At 41.1% G+C, this 14,467-nt stretch overlaps 1 protein-coding gene across 11 annotated transcripts in view; it reads right to left on the bottom strand.

The window, feature by feature from the left end:
- BLTP1 (bridge-like lipid transfer protein family member 1) overlaps positions 1-14,467 on the bottom strand; it is a 240,840-nt gene that overhangs the window by 18,519 nt on the left and 207,854 nt on the right. For all 11 annotated transcript variants that reach the window (XM_066573794.1, XM_066573788.1, XM_066573798.1 and 8 more), the window contains 11 exons: positions 12,044-12,205; positions 11,688-11,827; positions 9,596-9,794; positions 8,432-8,635; positions 6,095-6,274; positions 5,755-5,892; positions 5,215-5,460; positions 3,644-3,797; positions 2,563-2,720; positions 1,838-2,030; positions 1,489-1,706 (listed from right to left, as the gene is read on the bottom strand). In XM_066573794.1, the coding sequence (XP_066429891.1) occupies positions 1,489-1,706; positions 1,838-2,030; positions 2,563-2,720; positions 3,644-3,797; positions 5,215-5,460; positions 5,755-5,892; positions 6,095-6,274; positions 8,432-8,635; positions 9,596-9,794; positions 11,688-11,827; positions 12,044-12,205 (1,992 nt within the window). The remainder of the gene's footprint in view (positions 1-1,488; positions 1,707-1,837; positions 2,031-2,562; positions 2,721-3,643; positions 3,798-5,214; positions 5,461-5,754; positions 5,893-6,094; positions 6,275-8,431; positions 8,636-9,595; positions 9,795-11,687; positions 11,828-12,043; positions 12,206-14,467) is intronic.

The following is a 14,467-nucleotide window of genomic DNA, read 5'->3' on the forward strand; positions in this document are numbered from 1 at the left end:
TCTATGCAGTCCCTGATGTCCTCCTTTATATGGGGAAATTCCAGCCCCAAATTACGAATCTCCACGCTTCAGAGGCCAAAGCAAGACGCAGGTGCTGCCCTGCCGGAGATATTCCTCTACTATGTGGCCAGCCAGCTAATACATTTGAGAAATTGGTTAAGTGATGACCACCTCCGCAACTCAGAGGCACACCTGGCATATTATCTAAAAATCCCTAGATTGTGGCCCCTACTGGAATTTCCTTCTACTGTAACAGGCAAAATGTTACCAATACATAGGTTGGCCTCACAGGTCTGGCAGCAGGCCAAGTCAACTGACCAATTCACAGACATAGTAGCTGACACTCCCCTATGGCGTAACCCCGGACTTCTGGAAGTGCTCCGATTGAAGGATGCTCAGGTCTGGGAGAGATATGGTATCCGGACCCTAGCAGACCTTTATACACAGAATACCCTGTCCTCATTTGAGCAAATACAGAACAAATGACCTGCCTTGCTCCCACTTCTAGATTCCTCCAGGTCAGATACGCTTTGCAGGTGCAATTCCCAACGCCCAGACCGGCTATTTCTCATTACCCCTTAATAGGTATCCTTTGCTCCCAGAGTCCCCAGGGCCTCATATCGGCACTGTACTCCCACCTTCTCTCAATACGAGTCTCTCAGGTTATACCCTCTGCCCTGCTGAAATGGAGGACACAGATATCGACACTAACCAAGGATACATTCCAAGAGCTCTTGGAATCTCCTTTATATGTATCTCCTGCTACCAATAATATGATGCAGCTTTACATAGTGTATCAGTGTTATCTCACTCCAGCAAGATTACATAAAATGGGCAGATTACAGTCCACTAATTGTATTAGATGTTCCTGTGGGTATTCAGACTTCTGGCACATGACATGGGAGTGCCCTGTCATTAAAAGTTTTTTTGGGGGGGGATAAGGTCACCAGTCTCTTCTCTGAATTGGTGGGAGTCCCTGTCCCTCCGAACCCAGAGATTTGTCTTTTTGGAATATTGGATGAAGAAAGCTGTCAGCACCACATCAAAATTTTCCTGAGTGTGTCATGGTTCCTTGCCAGAAAAACGATAGCACTGAGATAGATGGATCATAAGAATCCCTCACTCTCAATGTGGAGGAAGTTGGTCAACTCAGTGGTGCCATACAATTATATATTTTATAAGGGACGTAACTCCCCTGGAAAATTTGACAGGATATGGGGACTGTGGTGTAATTCCCCCCTCACGTTATATTCACCACAATTAATGTCCACATCTATCCTGGAGTTTCAGCGGGCTCCCTGGTGAATCTGAACTCTGGGGATGGGATCTGTGACCTCTAAGACCTAGCTTGATTAACTGACCATGTTTTTTCAAGATCTGTTTTGTTACTTCTGATGCACTGAGGTAGCTAAACCTCCCTAACGCCCTAATGCTACTCAAACTTCAATAAAACGAGTTTAAAATAAAAAGAAATGGCACAATTCATACATTGCTCTCGTGAATTCTTTTCCAAGTTGGTCACAACGGCCTTGGGTGGAAGGTAAGGAACAGGCCCCCAGGTAGACAGGGCACGCTTGCTTGTGTCAAACTGCTGAGTGAAAAATTCTTGCAACTTCATTCCAATTTTAATGAGGTCTGGAGTTGTTGATCGCGATATCATCACCTGAAAAATGTCCCACTGAAGGTCTCCATGGATAAATATTACACTGAGGGAAAGAGCAAAGTGAAAGAGATAAACTCCATGTGCATAAACTATTAATAAACTCCTACAACTTAGTTGAGGCAATAGCTAACTGTAATGACCTGAGGTACAAACACACATTACATGTGAACATACCTTTTGTCAGACATGCTTGTGTCCATTGGGGTGTATAGGTTGACATTCCACTCATCCTGTAACTTTAGGTCTGCATTACTGAAGATTCCCATGAGGATACTGGATCCCATGTAATCAACACGAGCTTCGGTGGAGCCCATTGTGATCTGGATCTTGTGACTGGGCTGTTGATTGGGATGTTCTGAAATATGAGCTGTATATCCAAACATATATAAATTATACATATAATACACACACTTATATACATGTAATTTTTTTATTTACTTTTACACCGCACATGGAATGCCCATTATGTTTATGAGAAGAGGTCATTCACAATGTCTGGTTTTACACCAGTTTTTAACCGCAGAAGTCAGATGGCACATTCCTATAACTCTGCAATAAGTATTTTGGAAAGTTTTATTAAAGTGGATTTGCCACCTGAAAATGCTGCCTTACTCATTATAGGGACAGGTCTGCTCTATTAGTCAAATGCTCATAGTTATGAGTCTATTAATGAGAGTAGAACCAGTCTGAGGTTAGTGACCACCTCCATGTACATGAATGTATACACGACAGTCACTGGTGAGGAGGGCAGCATATTCAGGTTACAGATCTGTCTCAATGGCTGAAAAATAGCGGACTTCAGGGAAAAGAAATATTGTTTAAAGCAATTTTCTCAATCCCTTTGTAGTTAAACGAAAGTGCATCAAAAAGTGGCTAAAATAGATTGTAGGTGAACTTACCAACCATTTCCAAGGTGTTAACGTCTATTGTACCACCAACTACTCCTCCTCTGGAGTCCAGCTGAGATCTTCCCAGGCCTACAGACATACTGATTTCCCGGTCTCTGTTACTTCCCACAGACAGACGACCCTGGCTTTTCAGTCCACTTGTGGTCCATCTGAAACCAATGCAACTTGTTGTAAAGTCAATATTTTTTGTTTTCTGCTTGGTCCACATTGTTGTGATCCAGCTGTGTATGTGCCTAAAGAATTAAGGCCTTAAAACCATTTATACCTGGCAAATATACAGCAAACTAACATGCAACACTTTGTACATTTCTTCACTTAACTATTTGAACAAGAGACATTAAATTTTACCACAAAAGATCTCAATTAAGGGAAAACAATAGGAACTTCCTGATAGAGAAGACACTAAGAAAAGACAAGTCTGCGGGGCTCAGGACACATCATGCACCATCAATATCATTCATTAACAACAGCTTGCATTTGGAACGAGCACGTCGTCACCTGAGGTTTGTGTGAGGACAGAAACAAATATAAAGGCCCTGTCACACAGGCCAACGATGGGCACAAATGCTCTACCGAATGTTCGTTTACCCAATCAACGGCCTGTCTAAATATGCCAGCGTGCAGCATTGCCTAGCAGTGATCTGTGAAAAACAGGGTGCACACCGATGCCATCTGTGTGTAGTGGGTTTTTTTTGGGGGGGAAAGCTAGCAATAGGCGACATCTGAGAAATCGGGGACAGAATAGGATATGCAACTATTTTTCACTATTCTTTTTACACAGACCATTGGCTTGTGTAAAAAAGTTGCATGTCTACATAAACCTATTGACCGTGATGGTTCAGTATGCAGTCTGTGTGCAGTTCATATACTACATGAAAATCATCCATGTATAGAAAAGCCTTCAATAAACTTTTTAATTTGAACCCTTTATATATTTACTCATCTAAAAATGTGTCACATACTTTCCCAACACATATTGGCTAGAAAATTGGCCAAGAAGAGAGCCAATTCTAATATATACTGTGCAGTCCTACAGTGGATACTGTGATCCTAACACAATGTCACAACTTACGTTGTATTTCCCATGACATTACTCATATTCATCTGAACATTCAGCTGCTTCAGATTGATTGCAAAAACCACAAGAGTTTCCCATGGTGACCCCTGCTGGCCGGATGGTTTATTGGCTTTGCTGAATGAAGGAGTTGATGTCTTCGTGACAGAATCTAAATGAGAAGAACACAGAGAAACAAAACATACTTCAGTACAACATAGGATTTGCACCTTTACATTGGTAGAAGACCATAAAGAAATACACAAGTTCAAATATTAAAACGACATGAAATAAAGCAGAGTGTAATAGCACCAGTCTACACACTTCACTGCGACTTCCACCATATATATGTATATATTACACACACACTTGTGATCTACTTATTTGTGAATAAATGACCAATTTTACATTTTGGGTGTAAAAACCTTTTCCATTTTTTTCCTTAAACATTAAATACTCTCATTGTCAAAAAAAAAGCCAACACCCAGGAGTTTTCGCTTTCGCTTTCTAGGCGCTTGGCTGGAAGAATTCTGGTCTCATGGCACCCATTACGTGTACTGCTTTAGACACCTACCCACCATTGCCTCCGTTTGCAGTTGTGTTGTGAACGACAAAACTGGACTGCTACAGAGTGGAACCAGGTTGTCTTCAGTGGTGAATCCAAGTTTAGTTTGGCCACTCAAAATGGCCGTATTTGTGTCTGGAGACCTCGGGGTGAGCGCCTCAATCCTGCCTTTGCTGTAGAGCTGCACACTGCCCCCTGCTGGTGTGATGGTTTGTGGGGCCATCGCATACAACAGTCAGTCCCCCTTAGTAGTGGTATGAGGGACAATGACAGCTCAGTGAAGTGTTCAGGACATCCTGCAGCCACATGTGTTTCTCTCATGGCGGCTTCCAAGAGGTATTTTCAAGCAGGAAAACGTTCAGCTGCACCCAGCAAAGGTTCCACAACATGGCCACACTCCGGTGGCCTGCCCGTTCACTAGATTTATTGCCAACAGAACATGTATGGGTCCATCTGGGAACAGGGTACTAGAGCCTCCATGCCTGCCCATATCACATCTTGTATCCAAGCTAGAGGTGGTACAACAGGGTACTAGAGCCTCCATGCCCACCCGTATCACGTCTTGTATCCAAGCTAGAGGCGGTACCACAGGGTACTAGAGCCTCCATGCCCGCCCGTGTCACATCTTGTACCCTGTTGTACCACCTCTAGCTTGGATACTAGAGCCTCCCTTCAAGTGTTCAGTTTTCTGCAACAAAGTACCCTTTTGTTCTGATATTGAATCAATTACTTACCACACAGAAAGTTTCACTCAATTCCAACTCCTCCTCCTGTGTGCGCAATGTTTTTTGACAATGAATGTACATGAAAAATAGATCCTTGATTTCCTTTGTGAGTGGATAAAGCAATTAAATACTGTATACAGTAGATTCAGAAACTTAACTTGGAACTTTTGAGCCACAAAGAAAAACCTGTAATAAAGCCCCCATCTATCATGTGCCATTCATAATACTGGGGTCTTATGTGGCAGAGGGGTGCTACCTCTACGGACCCTGTTATCTAAGGCCCTATGCAGGATACATACCCCTGCGTGGCACTGAGGAGTCGGACACACTTCTTGATCTAGTCACAGCTGGAGATTTCAAGGAGGCAGGAGACATGCTGCTGTTTGGAGTGTGTTCGTTGAAGACATTGGGTGACTGAGCCATGTGACTGAATGAGGCCGACTGACTGGGCTGCTCCCAGGTTCTGCAGTACGCTTTACGAGAAGATTCGGGAGAAAGATGCTGGTTTACTCCATCAACAGAATCAGGCGTTCCAGGTCCAGAAGCTAGAATAAAGGACATGTTACTGGATCATAAAACTGCAGGTTCTATAGCACCAGGTTAATGTGCAACATAAAACCAAAATCTGAAGCTAAACTGCTCAGTCTGAACCGTGCGCCTGCACACAGACTAAAGCTACAACGGCTGCCTGGGAGCTACTGGAAATATGCCCAGACCACTAGTTTTTGCTCCTCTCAAAGAGATAGTATACAAAGTTCTCTGAGCAAACCAAAGCTAGAAGAGGACTGAATTCAACTTGAGTCACAAGAAAGGTGAAAACTTTTTTGTTTTAAACTTACTTGGTAAATTGATGGTTTGATCACCAAGAAAAAGTCGTCTTGCAATACTCCTTCTATACCATGCCCTTGGAAATGCTAAAATTTCACTGAGACGTCGCATGTCATACTTGAATGAAGCAGACCCGATATCACATACAGCTATGGAGGAAAAAAATTATATTATTAGTCCAAAAGCTCATATGTTCACCTTAATCACAGTGCTATAATGTGGCCCTCCCTTCCATTGTTGGACTGGATATTTTGAATCTGGTATCATTTCGTATTTTTGTGTCGTCTTAATCTTTATTTATACTTTCATATTTGTTAAAAAAAAAGGTCTTGACCTCCAGCAGCCCAGTACCTGAGATGTTTATTAACGTGGTATCCATCTTACTAGAGCTTTTATTAAGTGACACACTCTCAAAGAAAGATGCTCCGCCAGACCGTCTCATTCTAGACAAGCTGACTTTGACAAACTCCAGATTTATACTGAGGGAGTCTTTTCGGCCAGTAACGGATGTAGGCTCTTCATCGACATGTCCTACAAACAAGAACTCCTGTTAGTGAAACATGGAAAGCAAATCTACGCTTTTAAACTATTTAAATCGTAAAAATCAAACCACAAAGTTAAAAATCTTTGTAAACACAATGCTTGACTTGTCTCCCACTGAAAGTCAATTAATTGATGCCTTCTTCTAAATGATCACAGTGGAGCTATATCACTGCTCATCTAGAAGGCCATTCAGCAGGAATTCAAATCTGATTAGAAGTCAACATTGGTAGAAGAATTGAAGAGGATGTAAAAAGCTGTAATAGAACACGTGAAGTCTCGGATCTTCTTTGTAAACCTCAGTGATGATGGAGCAGAAAAGGAAAGAACATCCTAATTTTTACACTATATGTTACATTTATATTTAAAGGTGGGTGCCAAATGGCTTATATTCGGCATGATTTTTTTTATGGGTTTGTGAAGCTCCTACTACTATAAAGAATTATAGGGGTCTTTCCATTAGACAATATTTCTTTTTCATGGAAAGATCACTCTGAAAATAAAATAATTACTAGCAGTCGCACAGCTGGGACCCCCCCCCCCCCCCCCCCAGCAATAAGCTGTAATCTTTACAGGAACTTGGCAGTAAGTGTTCAGCACCACAAAAGGCCAAATGAGGCATTGCAGAGGTTCCATTGAATTGCAGAACTGTTCATGAAATATTCTGGGTTTTCCACAGCAAGACTCTTTTTGAAGCTATTCTACACTCTGATGACACAAAGATCGTAAACATGAAGATCTTAAAAGAGTTCGGATGGGTACACAGTTGCCATGTGTGTGAGCTGCACCCAAAAGGGTTTGGGTGCAACTTGCATCAGACACCAGTCCGTGTGTGGACTGTCCAATATACAGATGGCCCACATGTTGATTCGCATTTACATGTCCTAATTGTTGTCCATGATGCAATAGATGTGCATAGCCTCGGAGGCTACAATGGGTCCATGTGCTCTCCGTGAATTAACACGGCCAGCACACAAACCTAAATACATTTGCTGGAGGCCTTACTCTGGTATTATAACTTAAAATTCCCTAGTAGGATTTGAAAATGACTTGTGATCCTAGAAAACCCTATTAACATTTAACCTCTCACCAAACCACTCCCAATAGAAAAAAAAAAAAGGCTTGAAAGCTATTCACAAGTCCCGTGTACAGTACCGCATGATGGTACTAATGAAAACAACTCATTCTGCAAAGAAAACAAAAAAGAAAAGCCCTCAGTGTTTTGCTGCGTAAAAAAGTAGTAAAACATTTTTTTTTTTAAATGTATGTATATTTGGGATCACCATAATTACAATGACCTACAGAACAAAGCCAATATATCATTTGGACAGCAAAGTGAGTGCCATAAAAACAAAATGCAAAAAACAATAGCAGAATTATATGTACCCTAAAATCAGGGCATGAAGGAGGAACATGGCTGCGCTCCTGAGACACAGATTTTTTTATGCATTTCTCGGTTTTAATAAGGAATAGGAGACAAAATAAGATGAAAGAAGAGGTGGAGACACAGAGTTTTGTTATGCATTTCCTGTGTATAGTGTTTTTTTTAAAAGGGTTGTCTATTTGTAAAACTATGGATGGCTTATCGTGAGGCTAGATCATCAATAATACTATAATAAATCATGTGTCCATCTCCCGGGACCCCGACAATCAGCTGTTCGCTGGGCCCGAGATGTAGTTGTGTGTGCACACAGCTCATTTCTGCAGGAAGCAGACAGTTCCGTTCCCACTGCAGTGGCCTGGCTTGGTAATGCAGGTCAAGGTCTCATTCATTTCAATGGGAACTTGGCCTTCAATAGCAAGCCAGGCCATTGCAGTGGGAATGAAGCAGTCTGCTTACTATATAAATCAGCTCAGTGCATGAGCACACCAGCCCAGCAAACAGCTGATCAGTGGAGGTCCCCAATACTACTATTGATGCCCAGTCCTGAGGATAGACCATAAATAGTTTAGTTAGTTATCACGCTTGGACAACGATGGTCCATAACGCCAATCTAGAATGACCACCACCGAGCGCATACAACTGGACAACTCCTCTAAAGCCCAAAACCTGCTTCCATAAAAAAAACTTTAGGGCTACTGGGTATATTTCTATACGCACAGAGAAACGTGTATCATATAACCATAGTACTGCGACATGCATCATACCTAAGCCGCCTGATCCTGGAGCAAGACCAGAAACAGCAGATTTCTGCTTGCCAGCTCCATAAGGATGAAACACATAGAGAGAAAAATCAGACATGCATGCAGTGAAGCTCAGCCCTGAGGAGTTGCTGCTTGAGCTGGTCAGATCTGATTGGCTACTGCTGTGTCTTGTTCTTCCAAGAGGGCTTCCCAGCACCGGTGACGGCCCTGTAAATCAGAATATCATTTAATCTCCTATTGCGTAGTTAACTATATAACTTGAAATACAGCATAACTTGTGGTTTTATTCTTTCTTCATTTCATGCATGTAATGTATTGATTGTATTAATGGCAGCACGGTGAACCTGCCTGCTTTAGTTCTAGGCCTGGTGATAAAACCATGTGGCTCCATTGTAGTTTTGCCAACTGAGCGATGAAAATGACCTAACGGTTGTGAATATTTTTCTGCATAGACTGCTTGGAGCGATATATTTTATGCTCATTATATGTATTTAGATAGAAATCTATGGATAAGGATACTAGGGAGACTATAGAGATTAAAAGAATGTTCCGAAAATGAAAAATAGATATTTTAAAAGCAATAGAACCAAAAAATATCTGGTGATACATTGCTAAGCTATGAAATAGTATCATGCGAAGAAAATCTGTTGCACACTGATCATTAGCCTCATATGAATTCTATTTAACTATAAAATTAAATCTTTATAAATAAGCCACTAAATCCAAACCGCATAATAGACTTCATAAAGGGTGAACAGAATTATCCAGTTAGAGACCGCAATACGCCTTTTTACGGACCGGTGACTCGGCTGACAGCTAGGCTTCTGCTCTAACAGCCAGTAATGGAGAAACCTTAGATCATAGCAGTTTAACCCTTCGCATGCCAACAATAGCAACTATAGCATGTAAGCAGATGACAGGGGGCTCTTTCTGTCACCCATCGGCACTCCGCAATGCGACTACAAAGTACCAATGGGTTTCCATGGCAGCCGGAAGCCTGACAAAGGCCTCCATATCTGCTATGTAACTTAGCCTATTAGTCCCCGCCTCCTGCAGAGTGTATTAGGATGCTGTTGCACAAATGCACTTACACCAGTGTGACAAAATAGTCTAGTCTCTAAGGGGTTAAATAGTTTAATTACACAATGTGGAATATAGATTGCATACCTGCTGTCCCACTTTTGTTCATGCTTGGTTTTGATCCACTTGGCGAAGAAATATTACCACCACTGGATTCTGAAGGATAGGTTGCTCCTAATGTTTCTAGTTCAGTTCGGTTTGAGGAGAAAACGAGGTCTAAAGAGGGAAGCTTCAGCATGCATTCAACGCGCGAAACGGGCAGACAGCTAAACTTTATCTGAGATGGCTAAGAAAGAAGAAGAAGAAAAAGTCAAAGGCTGAAACCATTAAACCACACACAAAAGTAATAAAGTAAAAATAGTTTATAAAACCTAATAGAAAGATAACCATAATAATACTAAATGATATTTCACTAGGATGGGCCATGGTACTCCAAGTCCAATCCTGTGGATTCCCTGTGATCCATATGACAAAAGGGCACATATCGCTTGGCACGTCCCCCTGACACGTCCGCTTCTCCTAGCCACCCACTCCGCAGGGAACTACAACACAACTCTATTCAAGTGAACACACAGCAGGTGTATCGCAGTATAGATGTATAGGAAAGGGACGCAATATTGGTGTGGGTCCAACACGCTACTCAGGATAACCCTTATAAAACAGTGCAGGTACTCATAGCACTTAATCAGCTGCTATGAGTACCTGCATACCTCTAAACCGTAATAGAAAAATAATACAAATCTGATGGAATGTCAAAAGACAGGACAAGCAGCGATGTTTAACCTCACAGCACTGTGCCATTAAATAAAAAAAAAAAAGCGCTCATGTGAATGACTGCATTCAAAAGAATGGAGATTATATTCGCGCTCATATTGCATGCTCATCGGCGTATTCTATTGTACTTTTTGCATCATGCGCACGTACACGCAAACATGCACACGCACACAGTAAAATGGCTAATTAGTTACGGATGTGTTCTTTTTCCAGCAGAATTAAGCACGGTTTCATGCATCTCCTTGCATATTGCACATGCATTTGAGCCCTTCCCACCCCATTGACTTTCATGGGGATCTTGGTGCACAAGTTTGCAGAAAGATAGAGCATGTCCTTTTTTTTAAGCATGACTAAAATGTGCATGCAAATAGGAAATGCGAATGAATCAATTAAAAACAATGAGTACTATGCTCAGCGTATTGCACGCGCAAATTTTGTGCACGCAAATACGCCTGCGTGAAGCCGGCCTTAAAGAAGGAAAAAAAAAAAAAAGAGTAATGCAATGAGAATATGATGACTGCTTCTATCAGGACAAGGAGCATCACTATTGCTTAGCAGACTTTCACATCTAAAAGGGATTTTATTTTTCATTACATCAGCGACATTCTATATTTTCTTCACCCCTTCACACAGATAGAACAAAGGTATATTTTCACGTTGTCATCTGTATATACATTCAACTACGTCATCATAGATATGTAGGCTCCCCTCGGACTCCTCCTTTTTAAGGAAAGCCAAACTATTCAATTAGGAGCTTGCCATGCCTAAATGCATAGACTGTGGTGCGGATTTGAAACCCGCATGCGGGATAAATAAGGGCTCCTGTCCACGGGCGTAGCGATATCCCGCGGCAGATAGCAGTTCCCGGGGAGCAGGGGAGAGCTGACGGTTCTCTGCGCTGAGCCTATCTGACAGATCAGCTCACCACGGAGAATCGCGGCAAATCGCAGCATGCTCTGATTTAAATCCTGTGAGTAGAGAATCACTATGATTCTCCGCTCGTGGACAGCGGGGGGTGCGCTTTCTATAGTAAGTCTATGGAAAGCGTTTACTGCGTTCCCTGCAGCCGAATTATCACTGTGGGGAACGCAGTGAAAATTCGCCCGTGGACAGGAGGCCTAAGTTAGTAAAATATCCCTTCTTGATGCAGGATCTGCATTGGGAAATCCCCACGAGGATATGCCCCCTGTGTACATAACCCAGGCCCATTTATTACAGTTACCACTTTATAACTTTTTTTCTTGTTTGCACAACGATGTCTACCGAAACAAACCTTACAAACGTAAGCTAATGCATGCTAACATCACAGATTTCAGATGTGTTAAATGTATTCACAGTAAAACAAAACAAAAAACAATACACCCCCCCACCACCACCACCGATGTACCAAAATCACCAAGCATACCTGAACTCGAACATAAACAACCACATCAACGGGGAAGGAGGAGTAGGCAGATGTTGAAGATGATACTAGTGAGGTTGTTGATTCTTCTAGTGGATCTTGGAGGTCAAATTGCCCAATATCTTCATCTTGGGTACTTACTGCTGTAATCAGCAAATATACAAGCAAACGTTATGCCCATCATTTCTACACCACAGTGATCGGAGACGGCCATTAGTGCCAGCTCTTCTTTAGATCAAAATGCCTTAATAAGCCGCCCTTAGTAGCCTATGAATATTATCTTCCCCATGTAAATAAAAAGATCTTCAATTATAAACGAGCTTCCAAAACACATACATTCCATGAAGCCAGGAGCCTACCTGTATAGTTTCTTTCGATGGGTGTGATTGGTATAGTTTCCAGAGCTTTCTCTAGAAAGTCAAGCAGATTTGGACTGATGACCATTTCTTCAGGTAGCGACTGTAAGGCCACCCAGGCATATAACTTTGCTGTTTTCACTCCACCGCTTCCCTTTCCTTTGGCTGCAAGGTAAAAATTAAAAGTACAAACGTATATATTAATAAGGTTCTACTAATGCAGAAGAGAGAAAACAATTCTAAACTTTCAGGGCACATGCACACGTAGCAGATTTGCACCAAAATCCTCATTATATTTTGCGCTGCGGATTTTAGTGCAGGCGAGTGGCAAAATCTGCACCAATTGGTGTGGATTTTGATGTGGATTTGCAGCAGATTTTAAGCTTTCATTCAAAGTAAAGTCTGATGTGGATATGCATCAAAATGTGCCCCAATGATGCAGATTTTAGCACGGTTTTTGGCGCAGATTTTAAAATACAAAGTCTGAACCAATTCCGCTATGTGTGAATGTGCCCTAAAGGGGTTTCCCAGACTTAAATACTGATGGACAATCCTTAGTGTGACTACTGACACCCCCAGATCAGAGTATTGGCACCCCTTCCGATCAGTTGACTGAAGGAGCCGCAGCTCTGGAGGGAGAGCTGCAGCCTTTTCACTGTTTATTAACCACAGTGTAGTGCATTTTATAGTGGCTATGACTTGTAATGCAGTTTAATATTGATGGTCTATCATCACTTGAATAGGACTGAGTGGCGTTAAAGTTCTGGAGAACCCCTTTTATACCTCGTTAGTGCATTCTGTCCATTAATTTCCTGTGAGTAGGGCAAAACATTAGGGCATATTTACTTAAAAGTACATTTACAGAGAGTGATCACCACCCGAATTCTTGCTGTAAACAAATTTGGGAGATAATCACCATGAACAGGGCACTGAGTAAAAAAAAAAATCACCCAACTGTCAAAGTCACTTAGTTTTTAACAGAATTAAAAACCAAGTGACTGCCGGACCGTGTAAACAGGAGACACTCAATAGAGAATTAAGTGAGAGGAGAGCGCCAAGAATAAAAATTAGCAGCAATCAGTTGTGGTGAAATGAAAAGAAACACTCACCGGGTGCTCAGGTGAGGCTAGACTAATGTCCAGGTCTCACCGGCACCATGATCCTGGATCGCGTGTAGAAATATAAGGCTGAGTCCCTTATCCGTGGAGAGCCGCACAGCAAATGTACGAGTATCCACCCAAAATTATGGGGGCTTGTTATACAAACAATGACAAAATAAAAAAGAAAAGCAATGCTTGCGCTCATGGGAACACAGAAACAATAACTAAATTGATTAGATATATAATCAATTTATTTAAATACACAATATACTGAGCTACGCGTTTCTGCGACTATTCTGTCGCCTTTTTCAAGCTCATATGACACAAGTTAATACAAACTATTTATACATAATTTTAAAAGGAATGGCTTACCAGTCCATGTGCAATAGACGGTGCACGCCATTCTCTGAATGAATTGGGCGGAGATTCCGCTACCTGGGAGGGTCGGGTTGACGTGATTACCTCACTCTTTGACTCGCTACATGCGCGTCAATTTTTTCTTCAATAAAACTTTATCTTTACTTGTCTACAGTTTGGACAGTAATTACCTTTCACCGATCTATTTGCTAGCGGGATACTACTTGACATAGCAATTTATGTCTTCATAACATTATATAGTTTATATATTACCACGATCTAGTTAGAATACATTATATAAATAAGAAATATATAATATTACATATGATTCTAATAAATACTTAATCTAATAATCTAATAAATCAATTAAAAAAAGTAAAACATTTTTTTTTAAATTATTATGTACATGAATTGTGTATTTGAATGAATTATTTTACTATAATGTTTGAATGAATTGTCGGACCATCATGTACATAATTAAAAAAAAAAAATGTTAACATTTTTTTTTATTGATTTATTAGATGATTTATTAGAATCATATGTAATATTATATATTTCTTATTTATATAATGTATTCTAACTAGATCGTGGTAATATATAAACTATATAATGTTATGAAGACATAAATTGCTATGTCAAGTAGTATCCCGCTAGCAAATAGATCGGTGAAAGGTAATTACTGTCCAAACTGTAGACAAGTAAAGATAAAGTTTTATTGAAGAAAAAATTGACGCGCATGTAGCGAGTCAAAGAGTGAGGTAATCACGTCAACCTGACCCTCCCAGGTAGCGGAATCTCCACCCAATTCATTCAGAGAACGACGTGCACCTTCTATTGCACATGGACTGGTAAGCCATTCCTTTTAAAATTATGTATAAATAGTTTGTATTAACTTGTGTCATATGAGCTTGAAAAAGGCGACAGAATAGTCGCAGAAACGCGTAGCTCAGTATATTGTGTATTTAAATAA

The sequence above is a fragment of the Eleutherodactylus coqui genome, chromosome 7, assembly GCF_035609145.1.
Source record: "Eleutherodactylus coqui strain aEleCoq1 chromosome 7, aEleCoq1.hap1, whole genome shotgun sequence".
NCBI classification, from domain to species: domain Eukaryota; kingdom Metazoa; phylum Chordata; class Amphibia; order Anura; family Eleutherodactylidae; genus Eleutherodactylus; species Eleutherodactylus coqui.